Source organism: Mustela nigripes, chromosome 10, assembly GCF_022355385.1.
Source record: "Mustela nigripes isolate SB6536 chromosome 10, MUSNIG.SB6536, whole genome shotgun sequence".
Taxonomy (NCBI): Eukaryota; Metazoa; Chordata; class Mammalia; order Carnivora; family Mustelidae; genus Mustela; species Mustela nigripes.
The window spans coordinates 61,544,883-61,570,191 of NC_081566.1; the positions used below are offsets into that span (position 1 = coordinate 61,544,883).

The 25,309-nt window shown below is 40.4% G+C and overlaps 1 protein-coding gene across 1 annotated transcript in view; it reads right to left on the minus strand.

The window, feature by feature from the left end:
• The window catches only part of ATF6 (activating transcription factor 6), a 208,974-nt gene that overhangs the window by 121,691 nt on the left and 61,974 nt on the right, over positions 1-25,309 (minus strand). Inside the window, exons 10-12 of the mRNA XM_059413442.1 lie at positions 14,095-14,226; positions 8,173-8,286; positions 6,789-6,888 (exon numbers count right to left, since the gene is read on the minus strand). Coding sequence (XP_059269425.1) covers positions 6,789-6,888; positions 8,173-8,286; positions 14,095-14,226 — 346 coding nt within the window. The remainder of the gene's footprint in view (positions 1-6,788; positions 6,889-8,172; positions 8,287-14,094; positions 14,227-25,309) is intronic.

The following is a 25,309-nucleotide window of genomic DNA, read 5'->3' on the forward strand; positions in this document are numbered from 1 at the left end:
TCACAACAGCCAAACAATGAAAAGAGCCCATATGTCCATCGACAGATGATTGGATAAAGAAAATGCCCGGGTGGGGTCGGGGGGTGTACCCAATGGAGTTCTACTCAGCCATCGAAAAAAAAAAAAAAAAACAACCAAAAACAGAATCTTGCCATTTGCAACACTGTGGATGGAACTAGAGGGTATTATGCTGAGCAAAATACGTCAATGAGAGAAAAACAATTATATAATCTCACTCATATGTAGAATTTAAGAAACAGGAGAGAGGATAGGGGAAGAGAGGGAAAAATAAAACAAGATGAAATCAGAGAGATGGAGACAAACCATAAGAGACTCTCAACCACAGGAAACAAAATGAAAGTTGCTGGCGAGGAGGAGCATAAAGAGATTGGGTACCTGACTGAGGGACATTAAGGAGGGCACGAGATGGAATGAGCACTGGGTATGACACACAACTGATGAATCACTGACCTCTACCTCTGAAACTAGTAATATACTATATGTTAAGTAATTGAATTTAAATTTAAAAAAGAAAAAGAAAAAGAAAACAACGCCTAGTCACATTACAGTCAATTTGCTGAAAAGAAAGAAAATCTTGGCTTGGAGTGGTCAGCAATCAGATCAAGTCACTCCCCTGAGCAAAGCTCTCAATGCTTCTCACCACAGCCCACGAGGTTTGATATGAATTGGCCTCTGCTGCCTCTCTGATGTCATCGTCTACTACTCTACCCTCAGACACCACAGTCCGGGCTTAGACAACTGTTTGATGCTCCTCAAATATCCAGATGGTTTCCTCCAGACAGTCTTCATATGTGCTGTTCCCCTTTTCCAGAAGCTCTTTCTCTAGATTTCCCCTTGGATCTTTACACCGCTTATGCCTTCGTTTTTTGTTACCACAAAAGCAATATTCTCACCAAATCGTTTTCTTCTTCCTAAGCACACAGAAGATGACATTTGCCTAACCTACTGCAAGACAAACCGTAAAAAGTGACAAGAGCCTTAGTCAATTGGACATTGGCTACTGTCCAGGCTGGATCCCTAAAACATTCTTCACAATCTTCCAAAACCCTCTCTTCCCCAACATCCGAAGCTAGAAGTGAAGAATTTCAAGTTGTTGGGGTCACAAAGGGGAAAGAAGCTGGATTCCTTAGTCACTGCTTGAAGGAAAGCCACCCCAGAGAGCTACAGCAAACTGTGTAGGTGAGAAACCAATTCTTATTCCACGTAGCTACTGAGATTTTGAGGCTAGTTGTTAAAATATCCAGCATTAATCACCCTGACAATCCTTCTCAAGCACTCTTCAGAGAAGCCTTCTCTAGAACGGCTATTCGATCTAACAAAGTCACTCATCTTTCAATTTAACCTCTAATCTCCAACCCCACTGTTCGGGTTTTCTATTTCTTCCTGGTTCAGTTTTGGTACTATATATGTCTCTAGAAATGCATCCATTTCTTCCAGATTGTCAAATGTGCTCACATATAGTTGCTCATAATATGTTCTTATAATTGTTTGTATTTCTTTGGTGTTGGTTGTGATCTCTCCTCTTTCATTCATGATTTTATTTATTTGGGTCCTTTCTCTTTTCTTTTTGATTAGTCTGGCCAGGGGGTTATCAATCTTACTAATTCTTTCAAAGAATCAGCTCCTAATTTTGCTGATCTGTTCTACTGTTCTTTTGGTTTCTATTTCATTGATTTCTGCTCTGATTTTTAGGATTTCTCTTCTCCTGCTGGGTTTAGGCTTCCTTTGCTGTTCTTTCTCCAGCTCCTTTAGGTGTAGGGTTAGTGTGTACTTAAGACCTTTCTTGCTTCTTGAGAAAGGCTTGTATCACTATATACTTTCCTTGCATGACTGCCTTAGCTGTGTCCTACAGATTTTGGATAGTTGTGTTTTCATTTTCATGTGTTTCCATGAATTTTTTCAATTCTTCTTTAACTTCCTAGTCAACCCATTTACTCTTTAGTAGGATACTCTTTAGCCTCCATGTATTTTAATTCTTTCCAAATTTCCTCTTGTGTTTGAGTTCTAGCTTGAGAGCATTGTGGTCTGAAAATATGTAGGGAATGATCCCAATCTTTTGGTACTGATTGAGACCTGATTTGTGACCCAGGATGTGATCTATTCTGGAGAATGTTCCATGTGCACTAGAGAATATATGCCGTTGCTGTGGGATGGAATGTTGTGAATATATTTGTGAGGTCTATCTGGTCCAGTGTGTCACTTAAGGCCTTTATTTACTTGTTGACCTTCCACTTGGATGATCTGTCCCTTTCAGTGAGGGGGGTGTTAAAGTCCCCTACTATTATTGTGTTATTGTCGATGTGTTTCTTTGATTCTGACATTTGGTTGTTCCCATATTTGGGGCATAGATGATATTTAAAATTGTTAGATCTTCTTGTTGGACAGACCCTTTGAGTATGATATAGTGTCCTTCCTCATCTCTTATTATAGTCTTTGGCTTAAAAAATCTAATTTATCTGTTACAAGGATTGCCACCCCCGCTTTCTTTTGATGTCCATTAGCGTGGTAAATTGTTTTCTACCCCCTCACTTCTGGAGGTGTCTTTGGGTCAAAAATGAGTTTCTTATAGGTAGCCCATTGATGGGTTTTGGATTTTTATCCATTCTGATACCCTGTGCCTTTTAATTGGGGCATGTAGCCCATTACATTCAGGGTAACTATTGAAAGATACGAATTTGATGCCATTGTATTGCTGGTAAAGTGATTGTTACTGTATATTGTCTCTGTTCCTTTTTGGTCTACTACTTTTAGGGTCTCTCTTTGCTTAGAGGACTCCTTTCAATATATCCTATAGGACTGGTTTGGTGTTTGCAAATTCTTTTAATTTTTGTCTCGGAAGCTTTTTATTTCTCTTTCTATTTTCAATGATAGTCTAGCTGGATATAGTATTCTTGGCTGCATATTTTTCTCATTTAGTATTCTGAATGTATCGAGTCAGTTCTTTCTGGCCTGCCAGGTCTCTGTGGATAAGTCTGCTGCCAATCTAATATTTCTACCATTGAATTTTACAGACTTCTTGTCCGGAGCTTTCAGGATTTTCTCTTTGTCACTAAGACTTGTAAGTTTTACTACTAGATGACAGGGTGTGGACCTATTTTTATTGATTTTGAGGGGGGTTCTCTGTGCCTCCTGGATTTTGAAGCTTGTTCCCTTTGCCATATCAGGAAAATTCTCTACTATAATTTGCTCCAATATACCTTCTGCCACCCCCCTTTCTTCTTCTTCTGGAATCCCAATTATTCTAATATTGTTTCGACTTACGGCCCACTTCTCTCTTGAATTCTCCCCTCATGGTCCAATAGTTGTTTGTCTCCCTTTTGCTCAGCTTCTTTATTCTCCATCATTTGGTCTTCTATATCCCTAATTCTCTCTTCTGCTTCATTTATCCCAGCAGTAAGAGCCTCCATTTTTTATTGCACCTCATTAACAGCTTTTTTAATTTCAACTTGGTTAGATTTTAGTCCTTTTATCTCTCCAGAAAGGGATTTTATTTCCCCAGAAAGGAATTCTCTATTATCTTCCATGTCTTTTTTGAGGCCAGCTAGCACCTTGAGAATCGTCGTTCTGAACTCTAGTTCTGACATACTACCAACATCCACATTGATTAGGTCCCTAGCCATAGGTACTGCCTCTTGCTATGAACTTTTTTTCTACCTTGTCATTTTATCTAGATAAAAATATATGAACAAGAGAATAAAATACGAAAAGGGTGGCAAAGACCCCAGAAAAATGTACACTAACCAAACCAGAAGAGATCCAAAACTGGGGGGAGTGGAAAGAGGGAAAAAAGAAATAAAAATTTAAAAATAAAAAATAAAAAATAATATTTATATATTAGACTGGTGAATAGAACAGAGCCACCCAGTAGCTTTTGGGTGTATTTTGGTCTCTTAGAAGACACTACCTCCCAAAATTTTAAAGAAAGAAAAACATATATATACAAAAATAAGGGTAAACACGATGAAGGGATGGAATATGAAAATTCTTTTAAAAAATTCTAAAAATGGAATTGATAAGATTGATTGGAAAAAGAGGGAAAAAAAGAGGAGGGAATGTGCTCAGGGTGGAGACTAGAACAAAGTCATGTGCTAGATTAGGGTATATTTTGATCTATTAGAAGAAATTGTATCCCAAAATTTTTAGGAAAAAAAAACCTGGGGCACCGGGGTGGCTCAGTGGTTTAAAGCCTCTGCCTTTGGCTCAGGTTATGATCCCAGGGTCCTGGGATTGAGTCCTGTATCAGGCTCTCTGCTCACTGGGAAGCCTGCTTCCCTTCCTCTCTCTCTGCTGGCCTCTCTGCTTACTTGTGATCTCTGTCTGTCAAATAAATAAATAAAATCTAAAAAAAAAACAAAAACAAAACACCCTTATGTATACAAAATATAAGGTTAAATACAATGAAGGGATAAAATATGACTATAACAATGAAGGTTTAAAATGATTTTTTTTTAAAGAGATGTTCTATTAAGATAAAATAGTAAAAAGAGGAAAGAGGAAAAGTTAAAAAGATAGAGTAAGAAAAAATATTTTTTTTAAATTTAACTTGGGCGCCTGGGTGGCTCAATGGGTTAAGCCTCTCCCTTTAGCTCAGGTCATGATCTCAGGGTCTTGGGAGCGAGCCCCGCATCGGGCTCTCTGCTCAGTGGGGAGCCTGCTTTCCCCTCTCTGTCTACCTCTCTGCCTACTTGCAATCTCTCTCTCTGTGTCAAATAAATAAATGAAATCTTTAAAAAAAAAAAATTAGCTTTGCAAGACTAAAGGATCATGGAGAAAAAGCCATGAATTCTATGAGTTGCTTTCCCCTAGCTCTAGGGTTCCGCTGTTCTCCTTGATTGGTGAGCTTGGTCTTGGCCAGATGTTCTTGCTGATCTTCTGTGGAGGGGCCTGTTGCAGTGATTCGCAAAAGTCTTTGCCCAAGGTGGAACTGCACCGCCCTTGCCAGGGACCAGGGTAAGTAATCTGCTCGGGTTCACTCTCGGAGCTTTTATTCCCTGAACGCATTCCATACCACTTTGGAGGATAGGAATGGAGATGGCAGCCTCCCAATCTCCGGCCCAGAGGAGCCGAGAGCTTGGGGTTGCACTCCTCAGTGTGCCCTCAGAGAAAAGCAGTCAATCTCTCCTGTCTTCCTGGTCTCCGGCCACACTCCAAGCTCACCCAGCCTGTGACCAAGCATTTTTGTCTCTAGCGCACAGCCCCATTTGGAGACTCCAAACCCAGCAGATTCCTGCCGCGCTGCTCCTTCTGGAGGAAAAAGGTGAGCCTCCCCAGATTTGCCACTTGTGGGATCCCTGCTCCAAGAGCAGTGGCCCAACTGTGCCTCAGATCCTGGTTTAAGGTAACCCCAGCTGAGAGCTCACTCCTCAGCTGCGTCTCTCTAGCCAGCTACCCCGCTCTGATACCTGGCAGGTCTGCCACACTCAGACACCCCCAATCTTTCTGTGACTGTGAGACCTGAGACCACACTGTCCCCGCGAGGGCTGCACCCCTGCTTAGCCTCTGGAGCAATGTCCCTCAGAGGACCAGACTTCTAAAAGTTCTGATTTTGTGCTCCACAGCTCCACCACTCTCCGGGAGCAGGCCCCTCCCGCCGTGGTCTATCTTCCCGTTGCTTCGGATTCACTTCTCTACAGGTCCTACCTTTCAGAAAGTGGTTGATTTTCTGTTCCTAAAATTGCTACTCTTCTTCTCTTTTATCTCCTGATGAGTTTGAGATGTTTGGAATGGTTTGATAACTATCTAGCTGAACTCCTAGGATCTGATATCATTTCAATCTGCTACTCCTCCGCCATCTTGCCTCTCTCTATCATAGGTAATGTTTGTTGGGAGCTTAGGATGTGCCAGTTGCTAGTCTAAGTGCTTCAGAAGTAATAATGAGTAGCTTACAAATGATGGAATGACCACAAATGGTGCTTTGTGGTAAACATGAAAATGGAAGCTCATCTGCAGCACCTGGCTGTCTCAGTAGGTAGAGCATGTGACTCCTGATCTCAGAGTTCGAAGCTCAAGCCCCATGTTGGGTGCAAAGATTACTTAAAAATAAAATCCTAGGGGCAGCTGGGTGGCTCAGTGGGTTAAAGCTTCAGCCTTCGGCTCAGGTCATGGTCCCAGGGGCCTGGGATCGAGCCCCACATCAGGCTCTCTGCTCAGCAGGGAGCCTGCTTCCTCCTCTCTGCCTGCTTCTCTGCCTACTTGTGATCTCTGTCTGTCAAATAAATAAATAAAATCTTTAAAAAATAATAAATAAATAAATAAAATAAATAAAATAAAATCCTAATACCCCCCCCCAAAAGGAGGCCCAGCTAAATAAGTTTTAAATAAGAGCTGCCACTAACCCGCAGCCAGACCCACACATCTAAGTTCAAAAATGCTCTCCAGGAAGATGTGCCTCCATTTCCAAGCTATCCTATGTTTTAAAACCTTCTTTCTGAAAAGCTCTAAGAACAGAGGAGACAAACAGTACCATTTATCATACCATTTGTGCCAAAAGCATTTGACACAGATGTCCATGCACTGGAATCCCTGGCTTGAAAGTAAATTTGAGGGAGAGAGCAGGAAGGAGCACGAGACCCGGGCAACAGCTATTAGTGCTCTAACCCTGGGACCAGGGCTTCAGGGGCAGTGATGGCTGCATCCGAAGCAGCAGGAGCCAGTGGGAAGTGACTGAAGTTCAAGTTTTCCAGTTTTTCAGGGAAGAAAACAACCCATATGAAGGAAGAAGGCCAACCCGTATGCCAACCACTGTTCAAAGACAAGCAGAAACAAACCTGAAGAATACGGGTTTTCTGTTGATTATTCGTCATTCTTCTTGACTTGGTCCTTTCCACTTCATGTCTGTGAACCCATCCTCGAAGTTCATGATTTAACCTATAAAACAGCTTAGTTAATTAAGCATACTTCACAGAAATAAATTTCTCACCTTTGGTTAAAAATTAATTTAATCAGGGGCACCTGGATGGCTCAGTGGGTTAAAGCCTCTGCCTTCCGCTCAGGTCATGATCCCAGGGTCCTGGGATTGAGTCCCACATCAGGCTCTCTGCTCACTGGGGAGCCTGCTTCCTCCTCTCTCTCTGCCTGCCTCTCTGCCTACTTGTGATCTCTATCAAATAAATAAAAATCTTTATTAAAAAAATTCATTTAATCACATTCTCTAAGGTCCAAATAGCATCTCTAGTGTCTAATGACTCGATATTCCTTTCTGATTTGAAAAAGCTAAGATACTAATGTTAAGTTATTTTAATACAACATGCATTTTTATATTGTAGACTCCTCTATCATGAGTGCAGGTCTTTTAAAAATCCCATAACTAAATACATTCCAAATATAAAAACTGAATGCAAAGGTTTTTTCACAGAAGAGTACTTCCTGTAGCTCTTGGGCTACATACGCACAACCCTGGAGACACTAAAGAGCATTTAGTAAACTGTAGGATCCTACCAGGAAATGGATGCATTAAAGCCTTTGAAAATCGTACTATTTTTGGGAGAAGGAAAAGAATGAACTAAATTGCTCATGGAAAAAAAAAGAAAGAAAGAAATTTCAATGCACTATAAAGCAAAACTGCAACCAAAACTCCCAACACGGCAAATAAAAAAGGACTAGTTCAAATGTAGGTTCCATTTATTGTGCTTACTTTTTACAGCAGCTGTGAAGATGTTAGACAATGTTTACTTAACTAGAGCTGATTATGACTTAAAAAAATGGAAGCAATTTTTGAAGTTCAAGAAAAGAATCCAAAATCAAAGGAAAATATTCAAGGGTGAAGGAGATAAGGAATGGTAAGGTGAGCCCTAACGGGAAAATATCTCCAGAATCATCCTCTTCAAATTGTTGTCTTCCTAAGTTGATGAAAAAGGCCCCTTCTCCTATGAATGTTACCGCTTCTCAAGTCTAACATCTTATAAGTATATCATTCTGTAGTTTTCAAATAAGGCATATTTAAGTAGCAACCAAACACTACCACGCGGCATAGTCCATCGCCATCTTTATCAGGTTGCTGGGGAAACTGGACAACAACTGAGAAGCCTATGATCGTCCAACACACAATCAGAGCTTCTCCCAGTCACTTAACTAATCTGAACAGTTTTCTATGTTCCAAAGCTAAGCCCGGGAACCCACTCAGATATTTGTGTGACGATCTACAACACTCACCTGAGAGATTCTGTGGTGTTAATCAGGGGCTGACAAGGAGGCGGAGGGATATAGAGCAGTGGTTCTTCACTTAGGACCATGAGGGCCTTGTCATTTGAAACAGAATGATCGTATCTGAAAAACATATGCACAAAACCTTGTATCTTAAATTCCTAAGTAGTTTTCTATAAGAAAGTCATTACTAGTATTAACTTTTCATGGAAATAAAAATATAGTAAATAGGATATAGTGCAAGATGGAAGCAAATGCAACAGAAAAGGAGGGAAGTGTAGACCATGTGGCACAAATGTCACTTTCCAATGTTCTGCAGATTGCCATGGTAACTCACATTTATCCAGACACCATTTATTGAGCAATGACTATGTGCCAACAACTAAGGAAACGACGATAACACAAGGTCCAAGGCTTCCGTGAACTTGAGGCATACATAGTGCTGCTATGAGGTGACACAGTGCTAGAGGTGACACAGGAAGGGACGTGGGGAAAGGACCCGCTGACTGACAGGAAAGCTAGTACTGGGTGAACAGACTAAAGTTTTGTGGTCATTCACCATTCTGTGATAACAAAACTCAAGTCTCCTTAAAAATGTGTGTAGTGGGGGAAGGAAGAGCATAAAACACTTGGTGGGAAAGAAGTGAGTGCTGAAAAGTTGAATATAAATTTTAGAATCAGGGAAGAATCCAAGTCACTAATAAAACACCAAAATAACATTAACCAGTCAGGGACTCCATTAGCTTTGAAAAATATACTTTCCTAACCGTCACACTGAATTCATTATCCGTGATGTGATGGAGGGAGCAAAATCCAGGCTGAAAGTCAGAAGCTGACTGGGGGCATCAGCACTGTTTCTTCTCTTCTGCTGCTATTGTAACCTTTCTCACTAACAAATCTTAGATCTGTCTTGAATTTCTTTATATTCAATGCTCTAGATTTAGAAGATTAGATATTTAACTAACACCCAAAAAGAAAAAATGTAAACACAAAATCAGACATGGCTAGATTCACACTTTTCATTAATTCACTGAACCGGTATTTACTGAATACCAACTATGTGCCAGGCCCTGCACTAGGAGTCCAACGGGGAGCAAGCAAAATGAGTCCCTATCCTCAGAGACCTTAACGGCGGAGATGCACCAAATAGAAGAGAACAAATACATAAAATAAATCCAAATTAAGAAAGAATCTAACTAGAATTAGAAAACCAATGCCAGCCTCTCCTTTGGAGGAAATGGTCTGAGATGGCCTAAAGGATGGGAAGCAGCCGGTACCACAGCAGCTGGGGAGAGAATGATCTAGACAGACACAGGTCAGGAGAAGGGGGCCTTCAGGAACTTAAAGAAGACCTCTCACCCGCTGAAGAGTTGTGAGCAAGTGAGGGAAACACAAGACAACAAGGTTAGAAAGACAGAGACCAGGGGGTGCCTGGGTGGCTCGGTCAGTTAAGCATCTGACTTCGGCTCAGGTCATGACCTCAGGGTCCGGGGAAGGAGCTCCGTGTCAGCTCCCTGCTCAGCGGGGAGGTCTGCTTGCCCTCTCCCACTCCCTCTGGCCCTCTGCCTACTCATCTCTTGGCCTCTCTCTCTCTCAAATGAATAAAATCTTTTAAAAAAGGGGCGGGGGAGACCAGATTATAAGGTATTACTTAAGGAGGGAAGTGATGTATTTCAGTGTATCCTTGCCCCTGCCATTGTACCAAAAATGGATTCAATGGAGGCCACAGGGGAAGCTCGGAGACCAGTGAGGACAGAGCTGGAAGCCAGGCAAGAGCTGAAGCTAGCGGGACTAAGGTGCTGGCAGTGCAGACGGAGAGCGGTGAACCAGCGCAAGATACTTTTGGGGAAGCGTATCAGTGGCGCTTGTTGAAAGGGAGGAATCAGGGTCTCTGGCCAAGCGACAGAACGAGGAAGACTGCTGTGGAGAAGCGGCTGGAAGATGAATGCAGAGAGGCACTGAGAGTTCCACCACGCGTGTGTTAAGTTTGAAATGGTCAAAAAAAGAGAAAGACTAAATAAATAAAGAAATGGAAAAAAAAAGAAAGACATCAAGGAAACTACTGGGACAAGCAGTCTGGAGACGGAGAAATATAAATTCAGGAGTTGTCAGGACACAGAGACTGGGACTGTGCACTAGATTACGGATGAGTCACAGAAGCAGGAAGAAAACTAAAAGTCCACAATTCCGGACGATGAGATTTGGATGAAGGAGGAGCCCAGAAAGATGACTGAGACTGAGGCCGGTGAAAAAGATGGAAACTGAAAAATGTAGCAACGAAAGGGAGAATGTTTCAAGAAAGGAGGGATCCACACGGCCAGATGTGGGGGAAAGATTAAGACGAAGACAGAAGTTTCCCCTGAATTTGGCAACACTGAAATAACTGGCCTCCGTGACAAAAATAATTTTGGCCGACTAGAAAACTAACTTCAAGAGAAAAGTTATAGACTTCTCTGTATGCCACACACCACGGAAAAAAAGCAACAGCTGAGGATATACACATCATTCTTCCCTTCAAGTTGCACCAGAACATTCTGCAGTCCTCTCCTCTGCCTCTGAGAGTTAAACTATTTGGAATAACACAGAAATGATGGTGCACACATAGTAACTGCACACACACACTGCCCTAAAATTAAGCATTGAGGGAGAAGGAAAAACCTCTCCCTTGTACTGGATGAATGTGCCTAGTAGGGGAGGCTGTTTGCTACACTTAAAAAAAGAACAAAGACCTGTCACATGTGCCTTAGTTGAAAAAATCAGGTCTTCATACTTTCAAAAAATACAAATGCTCCTATCATTCAGACAAGTCTAAAATTACTTTTGAAGATATATTTTTGATCTATAATTTTATTTCCATGTGATAAACCCTAGTGTAATGACTTCTGCACATCTGTGCTAACATGCTTTGTTTGATCAGCCAAGATATTCTTTGGGAAAAAAATAAAAATCTGATAGAAGAAATACCAGTACAAGAACGGGGCGGAGCTGAAGGGAAAAGAAAAGGGAGACTCTAAGCCAACATGCAATCTGGAGACAAGCATGTCCACACTAATCCTGATGCGGTCGGGTTCTAGGCTGCTTGCAAGCTATTCCACATCGATAGACACCATTTCAGCAAATAAATCCTTAAGTAAAGGACAGAATTAGGAAGAGTTAATCCCTATTCCAGGGATTGTATTCTGGCTGATGCCTTCTATGTAGGGTGACCATCCCTTCCCATTTATCCAAGACAGTCTCGAATTTACACCTGCGGTCCTGATGTAATTAGTACTTAGCACTCCCTTTCATTCTTAAAAGTGTCCCAGTTTGGTTGGACAAATTAAGTGCTCATCTTATTATAAACCACACATTTCTAAAACTGAAAACATAGATGCAATTAATTACTATATTATATGCTAAGAGAATGCAATGTTATAAACTATGGGATTACAATCTATTCCTTTTTAATTTGAACCAGTTCTCATAATTCTCCTAAAAAATGAAACATAATATAAGTAAGCTGCATTGAAAAATACAGTGTCATCTACTGGGTATTTAGCCCAAAGATACAGATGTAGTGAAAAGAAGGGCCATCTGTACCCCAGTGTTCACAGCAGCAATGGCCACAATCACCAAACTGTGGAAAAAACCAAGATGCCCTCTAGCAGACCAATGGATAATGAAGATGTGGTCCATATACACTATGGAGTATGATGCCTCCATCAGAAAGGATGAATACCCAACTTTTGTAGCAACATGGACGGGACTGGAGGAGATTATGCTGAGTGAAATAAGTCAAGCAGAGAGAGTCAATTATCATATGGTTTCACTTACTTGTGGAGCATAAGGAATAACATGGAGAACATTAGGAGAAGGAAAGGAAAAGTGAATTGAGGGAAACTGGAGGGGGAGACGAAGCATGAGAGACTGTGGACTCTGAGAAACAAACAGGGTTTTGGAGGGTGGGGTGCGGGAATGGGGGAGCCTAGTGGTGGGTATTAAGGAGGGCACGTATTGCATGGAGCACTGGGTATGGTGCGTAAACAACTAATCTTGGAACACTGAAAAATAAAATAAAATAAAATATATTAAAAAATATATAGTGTCATGGCTGCATATAAATAAACCAATTAAAATGCAGTTCAAAACACATTTGTATCTGCTGCTTTCAAATGTTGCACAAACATTCTTGGGTATCTTTTATTTAGTATTTATAATGATAAAATCAAGAATATCGAGTTGATGGACTGATACCTACTTGCATCCCCAAGCTCCTCAATAATAATCTTAGATATTTCAAGATATTTGTATGCAGTCAAGAATCCATAATCTTTTCCACTTTTTTTTTTTTTTTTTTTTTTTTACTAATACCAGTAACCCAGACTCTGGGGTGAGGAACAGTGAATGGCTTGTCTTTCATATACTACTTTGAAAGCTGAGAAATTACAGCCTGAAGGTCATTCAAACATCTAGGCTGAACTAGGATGACCAGAGCACTATGCTTCCCATGTTACTTTACTCCACCACACGCAAACAGGTGAAGGCCGCTATTTACTGAGGTTAGCTCAAAGTAAGTAGTATTCCTGTAAAGGTTACCTGAACTGTAATTTCAAGTACATAATCAATAACTAGTTCTACTTGTTTAACAACCAACCAGCAATAGGTACCTAAAAGGCACGTGGCATGTCTCAATGCTCGTAACTCCAAAGGCTATCAAGTTTAAAACGTAAGTTCTGATGGTTCACATGTGCAAAACACAACTCAAAACTACATGCAGAACATGTAGGGTAAACTTGGACAAATTACGCAATAAAATGAGATACTATTAAACTCTAGCAATATTCAAAGACACCGTTAAGTGAGCACTAAGATCAGTATCTCAGAAGTATGGCTAATTTGGGCATGTTAAAAAAGAAGCAAGAAATGTTATCTAATATTTCCCATCGTTATGGCATCCATCACCCTGCACACCGCGTCAGTTACACTCACTGCCATTTAATTCTCTGGAGCCTCCGCCACGCTTAACACTTGACACACTGCAGATTCCTAAGATAATGAATACTAGCATTTTATTCCAGGAAGCCTAAAAGAAGACAAGCCCATAGGACTACAGTAGTAATTTCATTCAGTGATATGGCTGTCACAGTAAAAGTTTTAAAAAAAGATTCCACTATGGCCCTTGGCCTGTAGAACTTTACTGAGTCACAAGTAAACAAATCTTTAATGATTCTCAAGCATTATACTGTGCAATCGTTACCACACTGTGACCTTCCTTTGCTTTGTTAGTCAAGGACTTCACTCCACTCGGTTCTAATAAAAATTCCAAATAACACAAGGAAATGTTTATCAAAAAGTATACAGTTCTGAAAATGTCCATTGTAGCCTGCTTCTAGTTGACATAATACAGACCTTGTCTTTTAAAAAAATTTTAAGTCTGTTACTATTGACAAGCTATAGAGAAATTTACCAGAATGATAAACTGTATCAAGAGGAAGATCCGACAAAAATCACAGTAAGTATAAATGATCTGATCAGATGACTGACCGCACACAGGCTCACCCGTATCACTCCACCAGATCATTGTCCTCACAAGAAGATACTATCACATGCACCATAAGTGTAACCATATGGCAGATTTTTAAAAACTGTATTAAAAACATTATGTATAATACAATGTATATATATTGTATTTACTTCCATAGGTATCTTAGTACACACAAACGGAGATTTTTAAGGTCACACCTCCGTAAGAATTCCAAAATTGGGAAAGGTTTCAAAAAGCAAATTTATTCTTAAAACTGACCTTAACAGTAAAATTTACTAAGGGCCTCAATAACTTGTTTGTTCTACAAATTAAACTATGCATAAATGATTTAGATGTAAAGTTACACTATATGATTCCCCATGGCAGTTTCATTAAATCATTTTAACAGAGACATGCTGTCTTCTAACCTGTAGTTACTTTTCTGGATGATACCATCTGATGTGTCTTCCACCTCTTTAGCAGAAAATTCTAGAAGATGCCTCCTTTGATTTGCAGGGTTCACACTAGGATTTTTTCTCCTGGAATCCTGTTCCAACATGCTGAAAATTTTTAAAAGTGAAACAATAATTGAAATAACAGTTTGACAGATGTATACATACTACATTAGCTCTAAAGCAAACCCAAATTCCTTCATAGGTTCATGCACACAGTATGAACACCAGGCACAGAAAACAAAATAGCACATGGCTATGGTCACATCCCTCACCTGGCATCCTATACACATGATAAACAATTTTGAGAATAATTTTCGTTACGCCTAAAAGTACCTCATTTTTAAACTGCTTCAACACGAGTGCGTGGGGGGCTCAGACAGTTTAGCATCTGCCTTTGGCTCAGCTCATGATCTCAGGGTCCTGGGACAGAGACCCGCATCGGGTTCCATGCTCAGCGAGGAGTCTGCTTCTCCTTCTCTCCTTCTCCCTTGGACCTCATCCCTGCTCTTATGTGTGCATGCTCTCACTCTTTCTCTCTCTCTAATAACTAAATAAAATCTTAAAAAAATAAACCGCTTAAGCAACATCAATATTCTATATGCTTTAAAAACTCTTTTAGGGGCGCCTGGGTGACTCAGTGGGTTAAAGCCTCTGCCTTCAGCTTGGGTCATGATCCCAGGTACTGGGATTGAGCCCCACATCAGGCTCTCTGCTCAGCAGGGAGCCTGCTTCCCTTCTTCTCTCTCTGCCTGCCTCTCTGCCTACTAGTGATCTCTATCAAATAAATAAATAATCTAAAAAAATAAAAAACTTTCAAAATAAAATAAAAACTATTTTCATTATGTTATATACATATATAAAATAGAAAGAAGTACAACATACATTTAACAATTTTAAATTCAGATAATAATTGAAATAAGAAGTCCTCCTGAATGCTGCAAGCTGTTTCAATGAGGGAACACTTCAAATGAAATTGGAGCTCTTCTCCTTATGGACAGCCAAAGGCATTAGCCCTTCACAATCTCCAAAGGCAGGAGATCAAATACAGGTAACAAAAAATAATATTTTTCACAGATTTATTTATTTATTTATTTATTTGGGGAGAGAGCAAGAGCGCACACATGAGTGGAAGCTGGGGAAGAGGGATAGAGAAAATCTTAAGCAGACTCCCCACTGAGTACAGAGCCCAATGTGGGGTTCCATCTTGACCTTGAAATCATGACTTGAGCCGAAATTAAGTCGATGCTTAACTGACTGGGCCACCCAAAAAATTATTATAAAAAAATACTTCTATTTTTATTTACATGTAAAGTTCCCTATTTCCTTCTTTCTCCCCATTTTCCCCCATACTTTCAATTATCAATGCATGTCCTCACGGTGGGCCCAAGTATTTGCGGCAAACAAAAACACATACACACACACGTAAAGCCAATACTGTACAGTCATTTAACACTTTTAACCTGCTCATCATGGGCTTAGAGATTTGGCTCACCAATGACATTCTGTGTGTGTATGCTTTATTTTGCAATGCCTCACACACAATTTACACTAGTTCTAATCCTGAAATTAAACGCAAAGGGAAACATATTAGGGATGCCAGGTTCCGCTGAGAAGGACGAAGAGGTAGAAGAAAGAAGCGCTAATGAAAGTGGTTATAAGGGAAGGAGTTCTCGGGGTAGGGCAGTTTGTCTCCACATCTGAGGAAAGCAGTGTTGAGGGAAACAGGAAGCAGGTACATCTTTCTAGAATCATCTTCTGATCTCTTAGTTTATTTCCCATTTTCCTCGGTTCTTTCCCCGCAGAATCACTGCTGTCCGGAGGTCCACACACAGTATGCTATAGCACTTCAGACATCCTGTAAACCCTTCAAAGGTGTGCCACCAAATTACCAGCCCTGTGGAACATCTAACTTTACTACAACTGAGGATACACTGTCACAATTCTGTCTTTCCGGCACAATGTTTGCCTGAATGTGCCCAAACAACAGCAACCCCGCTGCAATAAGGGAAAAGGCCCAGTGGAGTCTACCCAAACTCTGGAAAACTTCACTTGGTGAGTATTTACAAAAATAGGAGAGAAGCAATAACTTTGTAGGGAAGACAAACGGAGTGTGTCATGATAACTGCAGAATTTTTTTCTTTATGCAACTTACTTCTCTGAAGAAGATTTTACTTTTAAATCTTTCAAGTGTGGTATCAAACATTCGATTTAGGAATGTACACTGTAAACAAAATAAAGTGAAGAGCTTTCTTTACAGAATCTCCATTAATTCAACAGCTACACTGTATTAGCAACAGAATCTCCATTAATTCAACAGCTACACTGTATTAGCAACAGAATCTCCGTTAATTCAACAGCTACACTGTATTAGCGACACATTCCTGTTCATCCAAGTACTCCCTCACCCCCTCCAATGATGAAGAGGGGCTCCATCATCCTGATTGTGAAAAGTGTTTCCCCTGGTTGTAACTAGAAATGTGCTTCTTTGTAACTTCCACACTTTGGTTCTAGTTCTGGGCTTTGTGGCTGCTCAGAAGCCTAAACAAGCCTCCTTCAGTGTCCAAAGACCTCTCCTACGCCTCCCACCCCGACCCCGCCGGCTTGCTTTCTCCAGGCTATGTTTTTTTCCACACACGTTCTTCTTTGAAACAGTCTGTCTTCAGTCTTATCTGGCCTCTCTCCTATCACTATGCCTCTCAGAAGTGGTGTCCAGAACGGGCTATAGTACTTCTCAGGGGGCATGACCAGCCAGGATGGAACAGATTCATTCCTTCCCGTGTTCTAGATACGCTTCTCCCTCTGAGGCAGTCGAGTATCACAAAGGCTTTGTTGGTAGTTATACCACATGTTGCTTCTCCTGAGTCTGGTTTAACCCAAATCCCTACTCTCCTCACATACTGATTCGGAACCATAACCATAACCTTCTTTCTCCTTCCTCTCCCACTTCCAATTCTGAATTCCCTGCTCCGCGGGAAGCCTGCTTCTTCCTACCCTACTCCCTCTGCTTGTGTTCCCTCTCTCACTGTGTCTTTCTATCAAATAAATAAATAAAACCTTTTTTAAAAAAAAAAGAAAGAAAATAGAGTGATTAACATCACAATAAAGGTTAATGCTGAATGCTATGGAAGCCCACAGCTAAAGCACCTGATCTCTAGTAAAAGGATCACAAAGTTATCTTAAATGAAAGCCATAAATAAATAGGTGGAAAAGGAAGAGGGAGTGAGGGTGGCCATGCCGTACAGATGGAATAGTATGTGGGGAAAGCATACAAGTATGAGAGCATGATTTGCTCAGAGAACTACAAGTAGAGCGTGGACACTGAGAGAAAGGGATCGTCTCAGGGAGAGGAGAAAGGCCAGGGAGCAGGACCATAATGGAAGCTAGATTAGGGATGGCCTTGCCTGTCACAGTTTCACTAAGTCCAGAAATTTAATCAAGTAACAAAAACAAAACTAGCCTGTTTGTTCCTGTTTTAATTTTGGCTCTCAGATATGTCCTTTTCTTATTTATTTATGTTTAAATATTTCATGTTTTAAATAATCTCTATTCCCAACATGGGACTCAAACTTACATTCCCAAGATCAAGAGTCACATGCTCCACTGATTGAGCCCGCCAGGCCCCCCATCCTCTCCCTTTCTGTATCAGAATCTTCCCTATGATTGTTAAAATTCCCTGTTCTAATGGGGGAATCTACCTTCTTTCTTTGAAAAACTGGAATTACAATGATCTCCTAGTTACCTTAACTACTTGAAAAACGGCAGATTACTAGAACAGTTTCCCTGTTTTCCTATGCCCTGGCTAGGGAGTACAGACCTTTAAAAAAGGGAGGCTCCCTCGATCACCCACAGTTAACTGCCAAGCCAAAGTGCTGCTATGGCTTCTAGAATAACTTCACTTGTGTTTCCTTGAATCCTACTATCAACTAGCAATTAACACACTACATTAGTTTCTCTTGATCAGAAAGTACCTTCCTCTGATTCTCGAAGTGTAGTACCTAGACCGGCAGCATTAGCATCACCTGACAGCTGGTTAGAAATGCAAATTCTCAGGCCCCACCCCATTCAGACTCATCCAGAAACACTAGGAATAGTGCCCAGTGACTCTGTGTTTTAACAAGCCATCTAAGTGACTGAGACACACTCAAAATGTTCGAGAGCCACCATTTTAAATAATCCTGTCTTGCACATCTTTCCTATCTCATTCCCTAAAAATGACACATTTGCCACAATGAATGCAACAGAAGTGGACATTCTGGGGAGAAGGATGGGGCCGGGAGGCTCCAGACGGGCGGCAGGTGGAAGGGTATAATTAAAGTGGACATCTGTATGGTTTATGCACGTTTTATAAAGGAAACGTGTTCAGCATTATTAATACTTGGAAGTTTGAAAGTGCCTTTCTACTGATCATTGTTCTTTTGATGATGTTAATATTGCTATGAAGACAGGCACTTCAATTCACAATTTACGGCTGTTCCAAGCAAATGCCCTGAGGTTAACCATCGGCTTAGTTGATTCCATCTGGAGCTGAGCTGCACAACCGTCACTCAGCAGTTGCACTGGCCGGAAATCAGCTTTGATGTTGACTGGTTTGGCTCTTACGTGATCACTGTTTTTTCACTGCTGCCCATACAGGTAATGAATATCACAGTGTAATGGCAATTTACCTTTAACCTTAGCTACTCTATGTAACCCCTACCCATTGTTTGCCTCACCTTTATTATCTACTCATTGGCCCAGAATCTATTTTGAAAAGGTAATATACTAAGAAATTCTGAAAAGAATCTGTTAAAGTTTTTCATTTATTTGTTTTTGGTGGTTGTTGTCCTTTGGCTTCCATTCCTTGTAGATTTTTTTAAGGTCTTAAAATGAAATTTCTCTTAAGCTAAATTACAGACAAACCACCTATCCAATTCAGCTCAAAAGAAAAAAAAACTATAAGCTTGAACCCTATGAAATGACCCAGAGAAACTAATTTTAACCATCTGAGTAACTGCAGAATTGTGTTTCCCTTGTTTTTATGACTATCTGAAATACATGAAAGAGCTTTATTTCACTGCCAGAATTCAAGACTGTCTTAGGTACAATGTGCCACCATAATATTATCAAGGAATCTGACAGTAGCCAAATGTACAAAAGAGGAAAAGAGAACTGTGGATGTGAACTTCCAGATTCTTGGCATGACTATTTTAGCATCATTCAATGACTGCTTTTGTTAATTTTGGAAAAATTAAATTTTTTTCTTTTTTTAAGATTTTATTTATTTATTTGACAGAGATCACAAAGAGGCAGAGAGGCAGGCAGAGAGAGGGAGGAAGCAGGCTCCCTTCTAAGCAGAGAGCCGAATGTGGGGCTTGATTCCAGGACCCTGGGATCATGACCTGAGCAGAACGCAGAGGCTTAATGCACTGAGCCACCCAGGCACCCCTGGAAAAATTAAATTTCTAATAATACAAAGAGATGGCTCAGAGTCATGGGAAGGGTTAGTGTAGTAATAGCAATGACTGTTTATAGTTCATAACATTAATAAAACAGTCTAATCAAACTCTTTTCATGATTAGGTTAAATTACGTTCTATTCTGTATTTTTAAATAAACTAATAAATACTAAGAAAATAAAAGTCCCCATGTCTCCATGATCAGAAACATGCTATTCCACAAGAGTCACAAGAGTTTTAGGCCACAAAGTAACCATTACACCAATAAACCTTGCTCATGTCAGGGGCCAACAGGCCTGAAAGCATAGATTGGTAAAAACACAAATAATTTCAATTTCCCCAAAAGTCTGGAAAAAGTATTCTAAAAATTGTTACTTCACTTTTTCACTTATAAAAATTCTAAAAGCCAACAAATGTTTTAGATTATCTGTGAAGACACTTAATTGTTAAGAAGTGATTTCAGATAACCAATTTTCATACCAAGTAGCTAAACAAAAACCAGCACATTTCCAAATCCATTCTACCCTTTGCAGACCTGCTTTCTTATGATACAAGCAGATCAATTTTAAGTTCAAGCCGTCTCAGCAGGTAAGAATCCTACTGGTTTTCATCTCCTCGAGAAATCCACATGCTGTTGCTGCTCTGCTGGTGGAGAACTACCCATGAAAACTTGAAATCACATGAAGCTGAAAAGAACATGGAGTTTTTCCAGTTTTAATGCAGGATGGTGGAAAGAGCACAAAATTTGACATTAAGAGATCTGGGTTCAAGGCGTGGCTCTGAGACCCCCACTGGTGGAGACCTTCTCTGTATGCAATTCCTCACATGTAAAATAGAAATTCCTCACATGTAAAATAGGAAAAATAACACATATTTCATTTTTCCAAAGAGTTAAGCGAAATGACAGATGTGAACATGCATTTGTAAATCAAAAAGTGCTCTGTGTCCCAAGGATGACACAGAGCATTTAGGGAAACAGCTTGCCTTCTTGCCTGCCAGGTTCTGCCCTTTCTCAACACAGCAACAGGAGGAATTGTTTTAAAATCTGGGTCAAATTATTAAGTCACTTCTCTGTTCAAACCTTCAGATAGCTCCCCATTTGCAAAAGCCCCAAACCTTAAAGTGACCAAGGCCCCACTCAATGCATCCATCTTACCCCTCCGGCCTCATCACTGACTACTCTCCCCCTTGCTCACTTCAGTCCAGCCACCCTGACCTCCTTGCTTTTTCCAGAACACGTAAGGCATACCTCTACCCTAGGGCCCTTGCATGGCTGTTTCCTCTGCTGGGAATGCTCTTCCCCTACCTATCTATACGGTTGGCCCTCTTGTTAAGCCTTGGTGCGTATGTCTACTTTACAATGATCGCTATTTCAAACTACAGTTCCAACAACCACCCTCACACTTGTAAAACCATTCACTCTACTATAGTTTACCCCCTTTGCTCAAAGGAACTACAACTCTATCATTGTATTTGCTTATTATGTTTACTGTCAGTCTGTCCTCACTAGAATGTAAGTTAAGGAGTACAGGGACCTCTTTTTTTTTTTTTTTTAATAATAAACAGATGAAATGTATGTAGCATTCGGCCTCAAGTCAAGAGAAAAATCCAGATCTTACATTTTAGGGACACTAACTCACAACTCAAGAATGGCAGGTGGTGAATTCATTATTACACCATCTTCAGATCCAGGAACAGGAAATTATGTTAATTTTCATTGCAATTGAGGCTAAAAATGAAAAGTTCCCAAGGGAGTTCTCCAAATCTTAAAAGAATTTTTTTCTGTTTACTGAATGGTTCACAGATGATTTTTGCAGGCCAGTAGTAACTGGGGGTAATTTACTAAAAACAGAAATGTGACTGGATAAAGAAATAAATCTTTAAATCAAGATTTTAAAAACCTAAATAGTAGTTCTCAGAACCAGGGATTATCAGCCCCTGAGCATAAACATGTACTTTATAGCAGCAGTTTGCCAAGTGAGCCAATGTGAGCAAGAAATCAGCATGAGATCCTTCCACTCATTCAAATGAACAATTATAAAGCAAGCACTCTTCTAACAGGTGATGCTCATTCTTGGAACTCCACCTCGAAACTAAGAGGAAAGCCAACCTGCTGGTGGAGAAGCGTAAATGGAGAAGAACAGAGAAACCCAACCCATAGCCTGAGCGGTCTCAGCCAAAGCCAGCACCAACTTGCTGGCCATGATGCGTGAGCCGTCTTGAATGGTCCATAAACCCAAGCCATCCCCACTGACACTCCATGGAACAAAGAACAGTCTCTACTGAGCCCTGCCCAAATTGTAGAGCTTTAGCAAAGTAAATGTCATCTTCAGGCATTAAGTTTTCGGGTGATCTGTCACACAGCAATAGACAATACACTATACTTACTCAATTGAAGTTAACGAGTCAATGTTTGATATAAGAAGTTTGTGTGTAAACAACTTCCTGGAATTTTCTCCCTTGAGAAAGGCCTGCTCTGATCATTCTAAATGTCAAAACGATGCCTGGAAATTGGAGTACAATCCCTTCTCTGTTATATTTACATCAACCTAGTCACCTTAGAGTAGTTTCTCCTCCTTTCACAGCCAATCCTAGCTTTCAAGGAATGGGTCAAGTTACTGGATCAAATCCTAACTCTTCTCCTCTGTCTGCAACTTCTTTTCCCCTGCCTCAGTGGCTCTGGAAGTGATTAAGACAAGGGCTCCACAGGCGTACTCTAGATCCTAGCTCTGCAACATCAGCACCTGGAATTTCAGTCCCCTCATCTGTCAGAGAGATAATCACACCTTCCCTCACAGTTCTGGGAGAATGAATTCACAAAATTGCTTAGGCCCATTTTCTTGGCACAAAGTATTTAAAAATAGCTTAACAAGACAAACACAAAAACCACTACCTTTACCAACCAAGCACAGACAGTATCAACATACAGCCAACCTAGATTATTCTAGAACTAATTCTCTTCTCCTTTTTATTCACCTTTTCTTCCAGCGGTCTTATTTCCATCTATCTCACATTTTCAAATTCACAACAGTAACAAAACCCACATACGACGGAAGAATGAAACAAGTAATGCTGCTTTACTGAGAAGGGCTGACAGAGAAAGCCACATAAGGCATATGGACTTTCCGTGATTCCCTAATTCTAGCTCCTCAGCGGTCACAGACTATGAAAAACTGACTGTGGACAGAACATGTTAATGCCAGTTTTTGTTCAGAACGCACAGACAACATGAAGTCTAAATGTACATACACCACACACTCACAATTCATGCATGCTACATCGGCCGTAACTCAGTTAAAAACAATCTGTAAAATATTTGTTTCAAATGTTTCCTGAAATGACAAAACAGCTCAAATCTGGAGAAAATAAGGCAGTGATACCAAATCGCATAGAAGCCTAAATGATATGTGATTAGTTACACATATATTTCCTTACAGTCAAAAGTTTCGGTTACCCTACACTACCTTAATATCAGGCTACAGCTTCCCTTTCCACAAGCAAAGCTGTGAACTCCTTTACCATTTATGTTTTGATCACCTTCTACCACAGGATTCCACCTGAATGTACTAAGTACTGGAAATGGTGGTTGAGAAAGTTGCTTCAGACACACCATACATGCTAAGATCTGGAGTCTAAAGAAAACATCAAAACCGACTTGAACTTTGACAGCTTTCTCATGTGCTCTGGGTTTCGCAGTGACTCCTCTCAAAAAAGAGAAAGCGGCAGAAGTTACATTACTTCCCCTTATCTTGAAAGTGACATAGTGACTTACTCAAGGTTAAGAAGGCAATTAGCAAAGGATGTACATTTCTGTTTTCAAATGTCCTTTCCCTCACTGTAACAACTCAAGTCTGGGCCAAAAGGTAGCCAAGCAATGAAGGCTAAGCCGCTGGTACTCCTTACAGACCTCCCAATATACAACTCCCACGGAGTCCAAAACTAAAGAAAATCATCAACAGATTTTTCCATGCCCTCAAAACTCAGCTCTGCACTTGACAAACTCTACGTCATTTTCTTATTAAAAAACAAAAAGATTGAAATCTACAAAGGCTGGAAGAAATGAGAACCAGTTACTCTGCATGGATACTTTTTTGAAGAACGAGAGTAAACGACACGATTCGGGGGACGGACCGCCCTTCGCCCCATCACATCTCTGCAATTCAGTGACACCTGCTGTTTAGATGTACTGCATTTCTTCAGCTTATGTGTCACTTTGATAAATGTGGAAAGTACTTTCAGCCAAGAATTTGAATTAGATTTCATTTTAAAATCTGGCTGAACAAAATCATGTAGACTTGGTGGTTTGAATTCTGACATTTAAGTTATACAGTAACTTTTAACCTACAGCCAATAATGATTTCATACAGCAAAATGTGCTCAGCAATTGAACAGGAAAAAAAATTAGAGCCAGATTTGGGGACAGGCTCATCTCAGGATAAGAAGCTAGAGTTTTTCCTGTAAAAATTATGAAAAGCTGACAAACTTAGAGAATGTTAGAATAGAGACATTTTATTTCTAACCAGTTCCAGACAACTCAAGTTCAGTGCCATATTTTCTGCGGTCCGCTTTTCCTTAACAGTCTCAGAAGCAAACCACAGAGTAGCTGGCCCTTAAACAGTATGATTTACCCTTCTTCATCCAAGTCTGATGCCTCAAACGGTAAAGATTCCATTCTAGTGAGGGGAGAGCACCTAACCAGGAACAAACACAGAAAAGGCCCTGTCAATTTCAAACATTTGTTATTTTTTTAAGACCTCACATATTCAAAACCTCCTAAGAAATTGCTTTTTATTTTCAGAAGAGGAGGAGGATGACAGTGACTTTTAAAATAGAAAGGGGAAAGCATAACAAAGGAATCTGTAACTACAGTCCTCTGTGCCAGGAAGAAATTCCCCACAGGTTATGCTGTGGCTCTTAGTACAAAACAGAGGTCCATACATTTCCTCAATTATATAAGACAAACCTCTGAGTACAGATGTGTCTGTCTAGACATTTAACAAAACTTCCCAGGACACAAGGGTAGCTCAGTTGGTTAAGCGTCTGCCTTCGGCTCAGGTCATGATCCGGGGACCCTGGGCTCACGCCCCCTATCGGGCTCCCTGCTCATCAGGGAGCCTGTTTCCCCCTTACCTTGGCCCCTCTGCCCCCACTCACTCTCTCACTTTCTCTCTCAAATAAATAAGATCTTTAAAAAAACCAAACTTCTCTTATATACGTTATCCTCTAAATTCAATGGGTAAGTGCTCTTACAATTTCTACAGAAGCCAAGGTATATAAAAAAGAAAGAAAAACAACACAGCTTTCAACTCTGGACATATTTCAGAATCACCCAAGGGAAAAATATTTTGTTCAAGAACAACTGAATTAGAGCCATCCTACCAGATTCCACAAGTTTTGGGCAGGGCTCCTCCCTTTGGAAGATTTCCTAGTGATTATTAATGTACAGCCATGGTCGAGAACCACTATGAGAAAATGCAAGAAAAAAATCAGCCAAACTTTTTTTTCATCCCAACTTTTAAGTAGGCAAGGAGAATCTGCAAAACCCCAAACTTCTGCGATTAAAAACTTGAGCCCCTGTCATTACTCAACCAACCACAAAACTCAGAATACACGACAGACTACAAGTAGGGTTCAGACCGATGATTCTCCAACTAGCTCTTAACCATCCTGCTTTATAAAGATGGAAGTATTTTTAACACAATTTATTGCTCATTAAACTTTATGCAGCCAAGAGAACCTTTTGGAAATTCTTTT